This window comes from Corvus cornix, chromosome 6, assembly GCF_000738735.6.
Source record: "Corvus cornix cornix isolate S_Up_H32 chromosome 6, ASM73873v5, whole genome shotgun sequence".
In the NCBI taxonomy this organism is placed as follows: domain Eukaryota; kingdom Metazoa; phylum Chordata; class Aves; order Passeriformes; family Corvidae; genus Corvus; species Corvus cornix.
In genome coordinates, this window is record NC_046336.1 from 16,934,783 (window position 1) to 16,952,076 (window position 17,294).

Here is a 17,294-nt window from a genome sequence, read left to right on the forward strand (position 1 = left end):
AACAGGCATGTTAAGCTCCATTATGTACAAAGTTTTTTCATTTTATGATCCTCCTATTCTTCCTTTTTCGTATTGAGAACATCTCATTTGGGCTTTGTCCTGTGAGAAAGTCAGGGAACTGACTAAGGCCAGCTACTCTCAAGTGCCCCCACTGTTCAACACTTGACATGTTATTTACTCTGTACTGAAGACACCACAGGACCCTGCTGAGACAAAGTCACTTACAATTTCTGCTTGTTGCTTTACATGATGTTCTCTATCCTCCACAAACTTTCTCATTTCCCTATTGCGATGGTTCTCAGCTTCTTTTACTTGATTTATGAGTCCCATTTTTTCCTCAAGCCACTTTTTTCTATCAGTTTGATACTTTGCCTCATTTTCCTAATTTGATGAAACCAGAAACAAAATTGTAAGTAGAGAGAAAAAAAAAAGACTTAAAATTCAGAATACCATTGAATGGATTAATTTCAGAAACATAACAGAAGCAGTAGCATAGTTTTACTCTAGCATGCTCCAAGATAAAAGTATTATACTCTCATTTGTTCTTCTATATTGAAAAAAATTATCAATTTTAAGCATTTCTTATTCAGATTGACACATCTTCATGGAACAGAGTTTTTTTTTTTTCCTCAAAGCATTCTGAGTAAATCACAGATACTAGAAAAGTTACACCAAAAGTAATGGTAAAGAGACACTTCTACCTTACAAATCCCCAATCTTTTATGCTACCTTAAAGGTCATGTTAGAAAACTAACCTCTGCTTCAAGACTGAAAGTGAGTACAGTTCAATGCAGTACAGTTTGAATGGCAGGCAGAGATAGCATGTACCTACAAATGCCACTCTAATCCACAGCAATTTTGTCTCCTTTTCTATCACAATCAAACCTGTTGTCAGACATTCTACCATATAAGGCAGCAAGCACCTGTAAAGTTGCTTAGAAAGTAAGTCTACTTTCCATTGCAAGGAGAGTTAAAGGAAAGTCCTCAGCATTACAGGAAGGGCTTACAGGTTATGCAGCAAGCACAAGATCTTGAGAGAGTCTGGTTTAGCAACTGATAGGAAAGATCTCTGGAGCTGATATCAGGAGTTGGATTAAGACAACTAAGAGGAGACCAGCTACAGAATCACTGTGCATGGCAGTAGCAAAATGTAGGGCAGGGTGCACTCCATTATGGGGCATCAGTGATGCCGCATGAAAAGATTCTTCAGAGGAGGTTTCCTTTACCAGTGTAATAACTTGTCATATCATGCTCTAGGCTCTTGAAGACAATGATCCCCAAAAAATTTAGACTCCTAAATGGCCTTAGATTTAAGTATGAATTATATCATTATGTTTTACCTTCAGCTCTTTTTGCAGTTTTATTAATTCCTCATTTTCATTGATGGTATTCTCCTCATTTTTGCTCATCTTTTGCTGCCAGTCACTATTGCACTGGTTATTCAGCTCTCTATATTTCTGCTTCCATGCTTCCAGTTCTAGTCAGAACACAAAATGAGATCACATAATGCACAATTTTAAACATGTATTTAAACATGTTCACATCCTTCTACTAAAGTTGCTTGGGTTTATCAGCTATGATCACAGACAACAGAAGCCTTTTAGGAAATTGCTACTTGTTACATAAAACTAATGCCTAAATAACAATTGACAAGTAAAACCAGAAATGTAAAGCACTATTCAAATGTAAAACACATTCAAAACAATTTTGCTTCCCTGCTCCCTTTTCCATGGAGAGATTACCCAAAACTAATCTGTTGGTCTCTTCTAATTTGGCTTCAAGCACTTGATCTTGTTCAATCTGAGTCTGTTCTTGTTCTTCTAATGTCATCCGCATATCTGCAATTATTTTTTCCTTTGCACACAGATCTGAAAATTTGAAAATAAATTTACAGATGAGCCTCCTAGTTGCCACCATTTGCTCCCAAAGTGCTTTAATTACAAGTCATTACTCCATTCCCTGAGATCAAAAATTCTATTAGAAGGAAATAGAGCATCTGTCCTGAACTATCCACATCCCAAACTCTTAAGCAATTCTATGCTCACCAACTTAGATGTGTGTTTTGGTGTTAAATGTCAGACTCTGGCTTGTATGCCTATGAGAAACTAACTACTTCAACGACTAAATGTTTATTAAATCTGCAGAAACATCATGCCAGCATGCACAATATTGTGCTAGTTCATGCTTTTGTTAAAATGGGCAACTAAAATAGCAAGTAAACCCCACTATTTAATAAGTTAACGCTAACACTTTATCCGAGGCTTATGTTTCTTTGCTTACAAATATATCTAATAACAATTCAATAAAAATTACTTTCTGACTGTGAGATTTTAATGTCCAGGTTGGAGTGTCTTGGTACTCTAAACATACAAGACTCCCCAAATTTGTTATTGGCATGATCAGTCATTATGTTGTCATTGCACACACACAAAAAAATTGGAACGATAATGGTTCTTTCTGACCTTTATGTGTTTTCTCGTATTGTTTGGAGACTTCTTCCAGCTTTTCTTTATTCAACTGCTCCTGAATATCACATTGAAAGCAAATTAAAGAAGTTAAAACATGCTGAAAGGAACAAATACCTATGCTAGAAATTAATAGCTTTTCATTTCGAACTTAATAAATAATGAATAAAGTACTTGAGACAAATGGTCCCAATGAATAAGTTCTTCATCTAGTATAAAGTAGAGTTCCAGCTGTTTAAAAAAATAAAAAGAGACATTACTACTAATGTATCTAAGTGCCCTAATCAGAAACTCTGCAGGTATTAAGTACTTATTACTAGACAGATTGTCAAATTGTTTTAAATAATGTCCTTATTGAGAATTTCTTTAAACATTTTTCATTCATCTGTTAAAACTAATTTCAGGTGGCTACTCTTATTTTTACCCCAGCTTCTGTAAGCTTTCTCCAGCTGCTTGGAAAACTTGCCTCGTTAGTAGATTAGTTAGAAAATTAAGGGCAGGTAAAATTTTAGAAAACAAAATACCTTTTTAAGTTGCAGGATTGTGCGCTGTTTGAACTCTAATTCTTCACTAAACTGCTGTTTAATTTTCTCAAGTTCATTAACTTGTTTTCTCAGGGATTTTTCCTCAGTTTGCATTGTACACACCTGCAAAAAGACAGCAAGCAAAACCTATATTTAGTTAAAAGCCTTTTACAATCTCTGTAAGTTACCTAGATAACCAACTACTTTAATCAGAGTCAAATTTTTGCAAGCATCTTCACTAAATTTGAGGGGCTGGTAGTGCACAAGCAAAGATACTCTAAATGTATCACTCAAAATAGCCTTACTATGAGTTTCTTTTAACATCCATAGATTGAGATTTGTGAAAACAGGTTTCACTAACAGAAGTCCAAACTTGCAGAAAAACATTTTGCCTATGGTTACCAACCTCTTTTTGTACTTGCTTAATTTGTTTCTTGGCATCATAAAACTTCTCTTTCAAATCTGTGTATTCTTCCTCTTTCCTCTGCAAATCTTTTTTCAAACTTTGTACCAGGGCAGAGCTCTCCGAAAGATCTTTACGTAGCCTTGGGTTAGAAATTAAGAGACATAAATAAAATTAGTCTTATATATTAACTCAGGCTCTTCGCTGGTTTTATTTGCAAACAGAATCTCAGCTCTATCAGATCAGTGACAAGCCTTATAATTTTATGTTTGGATTTCCATTTCTTATTATATGAGCTTGAAGTAACAAACTGCTCAGATTCACTTCTGAACACTCAATTTTTTAAAATATTATCTTCTAAGCACAGTAGAGCAACCATTTTTGTCATTAGGTGACCTTACAAATTAGAAAAACCCAAGGTTAATATCAAATAAGTTTGAAGTTGATAACTACATCCTAGTTCTTGTAAGTATCAAGACAAATAAAAAGAAAAATGGAAAAGGTCAATAATATTGCAATAACTCCTGCCATCACAAGTTCTGCAAAGTAAACAATAAGTTTGATGGGTTTATTTTGTGATCACATTTATTTCAAAGAGTTTCTAAGAAGACATCTTGGACTTTTAAACTAACTAAAGGAAGGTTTTTTAGGTCCTATAATTGGCAATCCAATACAAGGCCTCACAAAAAGAAATCCTTTCAAAGTCTCACCAGCACAGGGTTGGGGATCATCAGACCTTCATGCCAGATTGTACTTTGGAGCATGTGCAGTTTGCACAGATATGGCACTAAAGAAACCATAGCCAGGAGAAGGGCTGCATAGCATCTTAAAGCTATTTTTACATAATTGAAATTTCCTTGCCATATAGCAAATATAATCTCTCAGATACATGTAATCTCCTATTTCTTAGAGATTTAAAAAGTAGAGGGTACTAGGGAAAGTTCTACCCTCTACACTGATACCTTAGGTTTTAACTTTTATATTTTTCAAATCCTCTACTGCCTAGTGTGCAACTCTGAAGTTTCTTGTGACCTGTTAGCTGCTGTTATGCTGGTTAGACATAACAAGCCTCTCTAGGCTTCCACCTCAAGGACAGCAGGCCCCAAAATGTGTAAACTAAAAGCCTCTGAACGGGGGGGCCAACTTGGGGTAATTACATCACGAACTGAGGTTATAATTGGAGAATTAAGCCTGAGATGCAAATGGACCAAACTTATAAAAGGGTGAAGAACCCGTGACTCATTGTCCATCTTGGGTGTAGCCTTTTGACTGCCCAGGGTGTACCTTTGAAGGCCCTTCAAACAAATACCTCCTTTCATTCTCTTACTCTTGTCTAGTCTCTGTGTTTTAGGGGGCCACCTCAGGCATCAACACCCATTATTCCTTTGAGTCTTACAGTAGAATAGCCATTACCAAAACCATCTATTTATCATCTGCTTCCCCCCCCTTTCTTCCTTTCCTTTTACCATTCAGTCCTTTCCAAAGAAAACATATCCTACTTTTATACACATTATAGGATATAACATTATACTACATAATTTCTTTCAGAAAGTATCTCCAACAAAACTATTAGAAATCCCCAAATAATTAATTTCAATGTATGCTCCTATTTCCCTGCACAATAGTTCCACATGATTTAGATGTATATTTTTGAAAGAATATACAAACATGTGAGGAAAACATAGCCAGCAGAATATACAAATATAAAATTCAAGTAGTATATTCAAACTTTTCAAAGAAGCAGTTTGGTTAATCAAGTTTATAAACATGCAAATATGTTATGTCAAAATAAACTGATGTTGACATAAGGGAGTTTTAACTTAATTTTATTCTCAAAGGGTTAGGAGTAATCTCATTATTTACTTACAGTTCTGTAGACTGTATTTGCTCATACTCATTTTTCTCCTTTTCCTGAAGAACATGTTTCATGGTCTCCAAACTGCTCATCAACTGCTCAACTTCATCCTTCAGATTTTCTTCTCGATCACTGAGTTCTTTCAGTTTTTTGTCTAAACTGGTACATTTCTCTTGCAGAGCTACGGTATTACTTTCTAGATTTAAAATAGTAGATTCTTTTTCTTTTAGTTTTTCTTCTAATTCTCTCATGCTGTCATCTTTTGCCCTAAAAGCCTCCAACAGGCATTCAAGATCTCGTATTTTTCCCTCGTAGCTGGTAACTTTCTCCTGAAACTGTGCAATTACTCTCTGATCTTCTGCAGCCTTGTTTTCAAAATCCTGGGTTTTCTTCTGGATTTGCTCTTGTAATTGATTCATAAGGTCTTTTTCCTTTACAGACTGATGATCTTGATTTGTAATCTCATTTAATTTTATTTTTAGTTGATTATTGTAGTTCTCACTATCATAAAGTCTCTTCTCTAAATCTTCAACTCGTTGAAGTAGTTGTTGAATCTGATGACTTTTTTGTGAGGAAGCCTTAATCATAATTTTGCATTCTTCCCAAATACTTTCAATACTGTGGTGAAAGGAGCTCTCCTGTCTCAGATCTGCTGTAGAAGCAGTTTGGAACTGCATGGATAGAGGACTCATCTGAGCTGTTTGTGGTTCATCTCTTTGAGGGTCTAAGGAATCCTTTAGGTTAACTGAGTCTATATCCACAGCAGAAGATTCTGAGTGACACTTATACAATTCATCTACCTGGGACTGCATTGTTTTAATTTGTGACACTTTATCAATTATATTTTGTTTAGCGCCTCTTACATCGTTATTTAGCTGAATAATCTTCTCTTCTTGTTCCTTATTTATGGTTTTCTGTTTGTCCAATTCAGAAACAGTCTCCTGATATTCAGCTCGACATTGTTGAAGTTCTCCACTTAAACCAACAGCCCTTTCTTCAGAAGCAGAGAGCTTGAGCTGCAAGCTTGCTATCTGCTGATTTAACTCTTCTTTTTCCTTTTTTTCTCTTTGGCATTGTTCTTCAAGTGCAGCCATCTGACCTTCCAAAGTTTCTGTTTTTTCCTTCAGTGCTAGTATTTCCATGTAGGTGTCAGAATTATTAGCTCTCTTTAGATCAAGAGAGTAATTTTCCCAATTCTCCCTCTTATCTCCTAAAAACAAAACCAAAATAACATCAAGAACAAGTAAATCCCCATATAGCTGAGGTTAATTAAAATCAACAAGTCCCTAGCAACATCAAATTGTAATTGCTGTGTGGAAAATTAGCACCACCTAAAAGCCAGACTCTTAGAGCATTTTAGAACCTGGAAGTTGTTATAAATCTCTGAGATGTTTTATATGCAATAAAGTGCTTCTTGGACTTCTAGGCATAACTTGCAGAAAGAGGTGTCCAGAAGACTTAAAAAAATTTTGCTACAGTTCTATTCCAACCTTCTATTCTGCCCCACTAGCAGAAAAATCTAGCTAATTTTACTAGTATTTGCAATGCCTATGAGCTAGATAACATTCACAGTGATATCCAGTTTCCACCTCCACTGACTCAACAATCTCTTTAAATAGAGCCAGCAATTACCCATCCTCCATTTAGGGAAGCAATGGTGTCATATGCTTTTCTGAGAAGTTTTATGCACACTATATCACCTTACTTTAAAAACAAAGCTAAAAATCCAGCACAAGTTTGTTTTGGCTTTGTGTTTGGAACCTTCCTTTCTTATGTATTCAATAGGTTTCCAAACTAGATAAAAGGATAACTATTAATGCCCACACCTAATACGTTGCAGGTAAAGTTCTCCAAGAAAGATTTACAACATATCATCCCAATCCAAAATTTCCATATTTTATTAAGACTATTTTCACAAAGTAATGAGCCATTCTAACTAAAACCACATGTATTTCATCACTTTCCAAACTGACTCCAGCTGTATTTCACACAAGTGTTTAAGAATCCAGTTGTGTCCCTTTAGTAACATTTCACTATTAAATCAAGCCTGACTATCTCTAAGGATTAGGCCATCATAGCTATGCACTACAGGAAGCTGCTATGGATTCTTGCGAGTACTGCACCTACAGTAAGGTAGAGTTAGTTAGGCAACCATCTCACTTTGGGACCATTAAGCACATGTATACTGCATGGAAATATCCTCTGAACAGAGCCAACAAGTTGTATAGTCACTAAATTTGAGTCACTAACAAAAGGCCATTCTGAAACATTAGCAATAGCGATTTGGTTTTTGAATAATCAAAGCCAACAGGACACTTTGCTCCTGCTTGCCCATAGTTTTCCTATGTTAACAGGATACATCAAGGGCTTCTGCTAGCTCAGCCACAACAGCAGCTTTACTGTAGCATATAAGGTCATATTTTTAAATCCTACAAGATTAAAAATTTTGGATTTGGAAATGGTTTTCTTTGAAAGCCCAGTTGTGTAGTCGTAAGAAAACAGATCAGACAAAATATTAGATATTCCTCTCCCTGGACTGGAGTTTTGCAAACTTCACTAAAAGGGAGAGGTCCTGAGGTGTCCTAACACATGGTTTGCCAAAGTCACTAGTCTTGGCTTCAAATGGCACTTACTTCAAGCCGTACAAACAACAGAAGTGCCCTACTGGATCCCACAGCATCAGCTGACCTAGACTAATATTTTTATCTCCTTTTGCTACTGCTGGGAGGCCCAGCCATTTTCTATGGACTTTTCTTGACACTGAAGAATTGAGACTATACTGCTTCTTAACTCTTTCAGTCTCTATCCATGAACCTGTTGGCTGTTACCTTGTCTAACTATGCCAGCAATCTGAGAATTACCTGCCTCTCCCCACCTTCTAGGGCAGCAAACATTAGAGGTGCAATACCCTCTGCATGAAGTGCTTTGTTAATGGAATCATAGAAGATCTTGAGTTCAAACAGACCCTCAATGATCATCAAGAGCAGGGCTGCTCTCCAGCTTCTCACTCCCCAGTCTGTACTTAGAGCAAGGGTTACCCTGGCCCAGGTGCAGAATAAGGCACTTGTCTTTGTTAACTTCATAGGGTTGGTGATTGCCCAGCTCGTTCCCTCTGCAGGGCCTCCCTGCCTTCAAGGGAGTCAACAGCTATCATGGGCAAACTTAAGATAGCTTTGGGTCCTGCATCCAAGTTGTTTATGAAGATAGTGAAGAGAACTGGGCTCATTATGGAGCTCTTGGGAGCCGCACTAGTGCCTGATGTTACCCCATTGAGTAGAACTCTTTGCTCCATAAACTTAAGACTGATGTACTACTGTGAGTGGTCCCTTGTTCTTTCACTGCACAATGTAATAAATGACAGTCCAACATTCAGTTTATTCACTGTATCCTCATTTTTCTGTGAATATGTGAATTTGACAATTCTCCTTTTACAGAAAGGAAAGGCCTTTCACCTTCCTTTTGCATATGCTTTCCATAGTTCTATGAGAAACTAAAGCAAGCTGGGCCCTGAAGTCATGTTAGAGGCAGACAGCTCTTACAAATACCATTTTGCACAAGTCCTATATAGCCCACTTATTAACAGACTTTATTCATCTGATAAGTTGACAGATAAAGCAAGAAACGCAAAAAGACTGAAAATGCAAGCATGAGAGCTGTACAAAATATGCCATTTGTGGACTTAACCTTTCCACTTGAATGGAAGTAAAATTCATTTTCCTCCTTTACCAGCCCCTTGACCAGAGCTGGTGTGTTCACAACATGCACACAGAACGAAATATCAAGGTTCACAGCACTTACTATTACTGAACAATCAGTAAGTCATTGACACCTTTGATGCTTGCTTAGGCAATTTTCAAAAACTTGAGCAGGAGTTGCTACTTTCTCAGAAGTCCAGCAACAGAAAATTTAGTACAACAACAACTGTTAAGAAATTGCCTGAGAACTACAGCTGGGTATGCAGGTATATACACAGATAAGAAAAAGCATCAGAAAGGAAAGAGTCTAAAAACTAACTTTTATTTAAAGCATTTAGGAGTAAACGATAAAGGGCCCTCTGCAAAAGAGATTACATTTACAGAACAGTTATTTCCTTTTACAGTTTAACAGAGCAGATTTCCTCCTCAGAGCATAATGTTTACGCTTCCCAGCTTTTTGCTTCTGTTCTGGAATAGTAATCAAGCTTTTTTTGAAGGCCCGCTGTTGAGTGATGGTAGAAAATGTACCTTTCTTTGTAGGTGGCTCTTCTTCTGCAGTAGGCTTATTTTCCAAGCAACGTTTTCTTCCCACTTCCAATACAGTTTCCACACAATCCTTTAATTGGCTGCTTTCAATCACTTCCTTAGAGTTCTTTTCTGCTAATTTTCTCTTAATGGTAGTCAAAGTGTTCTCCTGTGTTAAAATAAGATTAATTGCTTAGAAGCTGTACAAATTGAGCACTTAGAAAGCTTAGTATCTCTTTATTTACAAATATTTTTACAAAACTTTATGGGTAAGGTGCACAGGGGTTGTCAGAGGAAAAAAGTCAGTGACATAAGTTAGTTACACCAAGACCTGGTGTACCTTCAGATATGAAGAAACACAATACTTTGCATTGTACAGGAATCAGAGCAAGAGACTAGAGACCTACAAAATGCAAGACTCACATTAAGAGGAGTTAGTTTACCATCTGAAAACCAGCGTCAAAAGAGTTGATGTAATTCCCAATTTGTTAAAAGCACACACAGTCAATTCTACGAATTTATCCCTTTCTGATCATGGTTGATAGAATTGGGAGCTTTAACAGCCTTCAGAAAAGCCACAAATCATTTTTGTCATGACACATTTGATGTGATTTGAAAGCCTAGTCAGTTCTGCCATACATACTTCATATATCTATTTGACTAAGAAAAAAAGTTGTTTACTTGCAAGATGACACCAGTGGCAAGCCACGTGGTTGTCAAGGACCAGTGATTCATCTATAATTATTTCATTAAAAAAACCACAATAGACTATAGAATAGAGTTGAGATTTGTGGTCATGTTTAAAATTTAATGCCACACAGCCTCATAGAGATACTAGACAGTTAAAGCCTTGCTCTTGGAAGGAGCAGTAATAGTAAGTCATCACAACTCCACTCACTCTTGGAACATTCTCGCTATTGACAAGTTAAGCAGCTGTTCGGCAGAGAGAGAGAGAGAACACAAGATTAAGTATGGCCAAAGCTTTGAGTTTACAGCGTAAGAGAAATGGATCAGAGTACTGACTAAGTTTCATTTAAAATGTTCTCAGAACTACTTCAGGTTACTGGACAGCAGGCTCAAAAAAAAAAAAAAAAAAAAACAAAAAACCAAAAACCCAAAAAACCTCTAACAGCACTTTTTGATTTTTTTTTACCTGTATACATTTAGCCAAGCTAGTCTTCTGTCATTCAGCAGACATCACTAGACTAGATAACTCCAGTTTTATTAATCACATCAAAAGCAGAAATACCTATGTCACACCTTCTTAATTCAAACTCTGCTCATTACATTCATACTAACACTCTTCCCTTGGAAGTGTGCAAGCATGCTGGTGGTGGGTGGAATACACTCTTTTTCCCCCCTCAATTTAGAAAATTATTGTCTTTTTTACACTCTTAGAATCTAACTTCAACTACAATTGACCTATTGTTGCAACAAAACCTCCTATTCCTCTTCTTTCATTCAGGCAAAAAATAGAGACAGTGATGAACTTCCTCTATTCCCACTGTTTAACTCTGCACAGTTGGAGGTGGTCTTATTTTATTTAATGGCTCTTCAGAGTCTCACCAGGAGTCCTCCAATAACAACTTCAGATCACTACTTCTGAAAGTCCCATTATTTACACACATCCCTGAAAACATTTTTCTTCGGCTTTAGTTTCAATGCCAACTGACCTGCTATCATTTCAACAGCAATTATTTAAAGAAAACTCCAATTTTCCAAAGTGACATCCATTATAAGCACATACTAAGGCTTTTTTGTATAAACACAATAGAGATGCTTAAGACTTACATAGTCTTTTATGATTTCTTCTGAACGTGTTACCTGACCTTGTAGTCTCACAATAGCTTCATCTTTTTGCTTCACAATATCAATTAGTTCTTGAATCCTTTCATTTTGTATATTCATTTTCTTGAAAAAGAGGAAAAAAAAGTAGTTCAGTGTTAAATTGAACTCTACCATGCTTTTAGAAGCAAGATCAGTTAAACTACGCTTGATATAAAAAAAAAAAAAACTAGAAGCATAGTGTAATAGCATTTTAAATTCTTAGAATTTAGAATTAAAGCAAATAATTTTGCACAAGTCTTTTTTGAGAAAGTTACCTCAGTTGCTTCTTTAAGCTGCTCAGCAGACTCATCCAATTTAATCCTCTGTGTTTCAAAACCTGCAACAGGAAAAAAGCCTACATCAAATAATCAGCCACCACAGTTCACTCAGTAATCCATTTCTTTGTGTCTTCTGGTACTTCAGTAGTTTCTGAATACATTTATTTTCAAGTTGACTTCTACTTATAGGAAGTTTCAAAAGTTGTTTATGTTTTCTGAACTGGACATTTGGGACTTGCAACTCACACAAAATACAGATTGTATCACAAGACCTCTGCTGAGATCACTATGAGGTACTGCTAGTTTTCCCTCCATCAAAGTTCCACATGATGTCTGAAAACACGGCATCAGCAAAACAAAGAAGTACAGGGATTACAATACAACAAGGAAATCAAAAACTTTCACGTTTTACCCCACAATTCCTAAGTCTGCAATTGACAATTTTAAGGTTCATCTTAAAAATGCAATAAGGCCTGTAGAATTGTTTAACATACACAAAACAATGGATTACCACTATTATATATATGATTTGGTCACACAATCCTGCTCAACTAGATTATTATTCCTGTTTTACAGTACTCAGTCATTTCTTTTTTGTGTCCTTCACATCACACTTAGATCCAGCTTACCTTTGGTTTTCTTTTCCAGCTCTTCCTTAGTCTCAACTAGTTCTGCAGTTAATTTTGCCAGCTGTTGTTCAAGACAACCTATAGTTTCCTGTGGGTCCTCTAGGGACACAATGTACTGGTGTGCTGCTTCTGCCTGATTTTTGATATCAGTGATATCATTTTGCAGAGAATCAATAACACCCTCAAAATCAATGTAGGCACCTGTGTCTGTGCTGTTTTCTTCATTCTGGAAGATAATTTATATTCATTTAGAAGTGGCAAATAATTACACAAAAGCCACTATTTCTACAGAAAATATGGAAGATCACTAGGAGTTCAAATATATAAGCACAGTTACTTCTGACTTTAAAACCATCTTGTAGTTTCATATGCATTGATTGCCAGGTTCTGACTACATTCACACACTGGTCTCCAGTACCAAGAGCTACTTTATTTTTACAGCATTTAATGACCCACCATTACATTCCCCCTTATATCTCCACATCTATCCAAGTTTACCATAAAAGTTAGCATATTTTCAACCAATGAGAATATTGAATGAACAGAGCATGCAAACAGTTTTAGAAGGAATACATCTGAAATTTTCATATAACAGGAAAAGTTTGTGAGGTCAAATAAATCTGAAGTAACTTATAACTAAATTATACCTGAAAGACTGACTTTATATCTTCCCTCTGTTTTTTTAAAAACAAAGGGTTTCAAAGTCTCAAGAGACAGACACAAGTTAAGAGTCTAGGTATGGCTTAAGTGGATAAATAATTCTCATTGCTTCAGTTGTAGCAACTACTGCCCTAAGAGAGAAGTCTCTGTGACTACTCCAGCACAGTCCATATATGGGGCCTAAGAAGTCAGCCTCAAAGATTTTAAATAGGCACTAAATGCAATGGATTTTATATAACAAAAAATGATTTCCCCCCCCAATTTCTTTGTATAGAACGATTGTCTCTTTGTGCTGGATAAATGCAGAAAACACCAAAAATTCCTGAATCCCAAGGCTCAGCAACCTCATCTATTAAATAAGATAAATATATCTTGCTGATGACACAGCTACAGTGTGTGCAATTCCTTGAATTCATCCTTCTAACTCTTGAGAAATACCATGACCATAACAGGTAGTTAGTAAAAGGGACATTTGGGGCAGGCAGATAAAAATACCAGAGGTCCAGCTTGCTCACTGCAAGGCCGATCTTGTAATTTACTTTTTTCATCTGCACTTTTAGTATAACTATTTACAAGTTCCTTGAAGATTTCCAGGCGTTTCTCAGAATTTTCTTCAAGCTGTGCTCGTTCGTGAGAAAGGCACTCTCTAGAGTAGAAAAAAATAAGTCAACTAAAAGCTAGCTATGAGAGGCTACAAAGTTATTAGCACAGTTGCCTACAAAGATGCTTTCTTCTTTATTTTGGCACAACAAAACAATGCTGCTACCCTAAACCAGAAGTATATTTCACACATGCAGGAAGAACAAGAGGGAAACAAATACACAGATTATGGATAGCACTTAACAACAAGCATTTTTTTCTAAGCTGCTTGAGACAGTATGTTTGGAGTATCACTAAAACAAAAGGGAACCAAAGAATTTGCACATCATTCTTTCTACAGACAACTTATCAAAGCAGCTCTTCCCTTAGAGTTCTACAGGAAGAAACTGCTTACAAATTATACACACATTCCTACTCATCCCACAGAAAAATCAAAGCCTTTTCTACAGAGCATTTTTCTTGAGCTCATAATCCAAACAGAAACCAGCACATTAGCTGACGCAGTAGAAGATCAGATCTAAGATTGTGGTCTCTTACAACCAAGAGAGATTTAATAAATAAGTAAATTTACTTTCACTTTCTTAACAAGTAACTTTAAAACCACTTAAAGACAGCTTACTTGAAATCTATTTCCCGCTCAGCAAAATATTGGGTAAATTCTTGTATCACTTCTTCACGAATTTTTATTTCCAGCAGTAACTTATTTTTCTTTTCAGTAATAAGTTTGCTCCTCAGGTCTTGTACCAGACTCACCAGCATCTAGAATTACAATCAGTATTATACTTTTCATAAAGAAATACTTCCCACAAGTGAGATTTTTCCCATTCCTCTAACACTACAACACTTTACTCTGCAGCTGGCAAAAGTTTTTCCATTTCTTTTATTAGCTTATTCATAAACAGGAGGATTTATGAGTAGATTGAACTAACTGTTTGGTACTAACACAGCAATTTAGGTTTGCACAGAGTGAGTATTTCCAAAGAACACCAAGTTTATCACAAAAATTCTTGAAGTTATCTTTAAAGATAGGCTTAAGATCCACAGAATTTGGCCTTTTTTTCCAGATGCCCCTTTTCAGGTATTAATGAAACCTCCACAAACTGGTTTCTAGTCCTCTGTTCCCTACTCCTTATCTTCTGCACAAGTGACTAAAATTGCTGTTTCTTAAAGAACAGTGTCCAGAGTTTTCTTGTGCATAAAATAATAAAGGAAAAATGTTTTGTGTTGGTAAAAAACAGGTAATATTTCCTGTGTATTGACCATAGGATACCAAAAGAAGAGAAAGCCAATGCTGCAATTCTTACTGCTCACTTTGCACTTTGACACATTTCATAGTTTTCCCACAATAAGCACCAAGTTATAAGTAATCCCACTTATAGTTTTAAACACTGGATTTAGGTAGAATAAGGTGATGAGGAGGGGAAGAAAAAAAAAAGAAAGGGTGAGATGGAAGAAACCAGAAGAACACATTGCTTCAAGATTCCATGCTATACTAATTCTTAAAATAGCCCTGGCACATACCATATATTTTTCTTTCGCAATAACAACTTCACTTCCTTCATTTTCCTGCACTGCTTCTTCTCTTGACACACTGGGCTGTTCCTCCATCTCATCATCATCATCTTCAAACACATCTTCCAAGGTTCTGTCCCATAGGATAGTACCTCTTTTCCTTGGGATTGGCATTCTAGTGACATTAAGCAATGATGATTCTCCTGCCAATTTCTGGCCAAATGACTGATCTTGGGGAAGAATAGATGTGTCCATAACTAAAACCTACCCAGAAAATCAAAACCAGAAAGTTATTGTTATTTTTTAAAGCTCCATTGGCACTTTGAAGACCTGCTGCACTCTCCTATATGTCTTCTGAGCAGAGCACTCTCCCAGCTCATCCTCTGTTCAGAGTCACTACTTAGACCAGTTTCCAGCTGGAGTACAAAGTTGTCACTTTATAGCCTAACCCTTCTTTTGATCCCAGGAACACCAAGTTTCACTAGCTGGATAACCTACAAGAGGCAGCAACAGACTGTCCATTTCCTGTAGTCTGAGTTTCCAATTGCATTACATGAATGCCATCCTACAAAATCTATTTAACAGCTCTATAACCCCTATGGTCTGCTCCTTCTGGTATTGTCCTTAACCTGCCCAAAGTCCAAAGGTATGGACTTAACTGTCAACAAAACTTTTCCATGACTTCCATTAAAGCTACAGCACTGATGTTTCACACTTTCATCTTCCAACTTTGCCAAAGATACATCACTGCACTTAGTCCTACTGACTCTGCTTCCACCTTCCCACTGAGGCCCCTGTGAACATAAAGATGATCTTTCACACTCTCTGGTGCTCAACCTATTTTATCATTTTAACATTTCAGGTGAGCAATATTCCAAGTTAAGAAAGCAGTAGTATACGGGACAGCTAGAAGTGAGAGCATGCTGTACCTGCAGAAGAAATTTAGCTAAATCTCAGGGGAATTCTTCCAAATATAATAAGTTTCTTATTAGGCTGGATGTTTCCTAGGAATTACAAATTTTCAGTAGATGCTTCCACCCCCACACTCCAAAGGGAAAAAAATGTCCCAATAAAGCCTTTTTAAAAGCTCTAGGAGATAAAGCTCAACCAGTGTAATTAGAAATATGATTGCAACATGAGACCAAAAAATCCAGTAATTAAGTGAGAGAACCTGCTCTTTAAAGCAAATCAAAGTTACTGATCAACAAGACAGACTACAACACACTTACTTTTTGTGCAATGGCTGAGAACTTTAGCACATTGAGTGTTTCCTCATATGCTGAAGCACATTTGCTTATGTTTACTATCATGTACACCTTCCCCTTTCCACTGAAGAATCCTTGAAGGAAATGAGTTAACTTACTTTCCCGAAAGGGTATGTGCTGTTGCAACCTTTAAAAGACAAAAGAACAGATGATCAGAAGTTTAGTAAATTCCAGTCAATTAAGAGCTATCCTGCCTGAAGACTTGAAAATTTCACTCTTACTATGACACTAGTGGCAAGGGTGTTTTAAATTTAAATTTATTCCAAAGTTTCTTTGATAAGCCAAGCTCAGAACAAGTAAGTTTCAAAATTGTTAACATCTACCATAGCATGTTTAAAGGATGTTATAATTTAAATTATTTAATTGAAAAACAAATCAAGTTTAAAGATAACTTTGGTACATCAACAAGACTATGGTATAGACTTCAGTAATCTATACGTTTCTCCTACCAAAAATTGAAATGTTACTATTGTACATTTTAAACAATAGCTTTTAAACATTGTAGGAAATACCTAAAAAACACAACCAGTTGGTAATTCATAAAAGGACTTACTTTGACTGTTGACAGTTCTTGAGTGCATTAATACACTTGCCTAGAGTCAGGAGAGAGGTATTTATATTTCCACTCTCTTTCAATCTGTCACCCTCATTGCGGGTCTTGGTGTATCTTTCAGAACCAGCAAGATCACACAATGACAGTCTGAAAGCACACAAGAAAAAAATCACCGTATTTACCTTAAAGATGCACAAATTACCCACTTTTAAAAATTATCACTTCTCCTCATCCTTATGAAGTTTGCTTCCCTAATCAAATTTCCCACTAAATATTTCCTGCTAAATAGTTGCCCAACATACTTCCTATTTCACCCCATCCATCTCTTCATCCTCTTCCTTCTGGGGACTTGCATGAGTTCAGGAGTAAAGATGTCTGGCAGAACTTTGTGCTGAACAGAGGTGACAAGATAGAACAGCATTGCAACCTGATGGCTTGAGGGAGAAGGCCAAGTACTGTACAAGGGTAGAAGTGGGGAGCCACCATACATGCAGGATGCTCTG

General features: G+C 36.5%; 1 protein-coding gene across 4 annotated transcripts in view; it reads right to left on the minus strand.

The window, feature by feature from the left end:
• Positions 1 to 17,294, minus strand: part of KIF20B (kinesin family member 20B) — a 34,696-nt gene that overhangs the window by 7,674 nt on the left and 9,728 nt on the right. For 3 of the 4 annotated variants that reach the window (XM_010410691.4, XM_020583820.2, XM_020583821.2), the window contains 16 exons: positions 16,792 to 16,938; positions 16,203 to 16,365; positions 14,983 to 15,237; positions 14,081 to 14,220; positions 13,357 to 13,507; positions 12,202 to 12,427; positions 11,570 to 11,631; positions 11,259 to 11,378; positions 9,471 to 9,636; positions 5,260 to 6,457; positions 3,396 to 3,534; positions 2,990 to 3,112; positions 2,463 to 2,523; positions 1,743 to 1,868; positions 1,341 to 1,477; positions 226 to 381 (listed from right to left, as the gene is read on the minus strand). In XM_010410691.4, coding sequence (XP_010408993.3) covers positions 226 to 381; positions 1,341 to 1,477; positions 1,743 to 1,868; positions 2,463 to 2,523; positions 2,990 to 3,112; positions 3,396 to 3,534; positions 5,260 to 6,457; positions 9,471 to 9,636; positions 11,259 to 11,378; positions 11,570 to 11,631; positions 12,202 to 12,427; positions 13,357 to 13,507; positions 14,081 to 14,220; positions 14,983 to 15,237; positions 16,203 to 16,365; positions 16,792 to 16,938 — 3,370 coding nt within the window. The remainder of the gene's footprint in view (positions 1 to 225; positions 382 to 1,340; positions 1,478 to 1,742; positions 1,869 to 2,462; positions 2,524 to 2,989; positions 3,113 to 3,395; positions 3,535 to 5,259; positions 6,458 to 9,470; positions 9,637 to 11,258; positions 11,379 to 11,569; positions 11,632 to 12,201; positions 12,428 to 13,356; positions 13,508 to 14,080; positions 14,221 to 14,982; positions 15,238 to 16,202; positions 16,366 to 16,791; positions 16,939 to 17,294) is intronic. The other variant, XM_020583822.2, reaches the window with a different exon arrangement.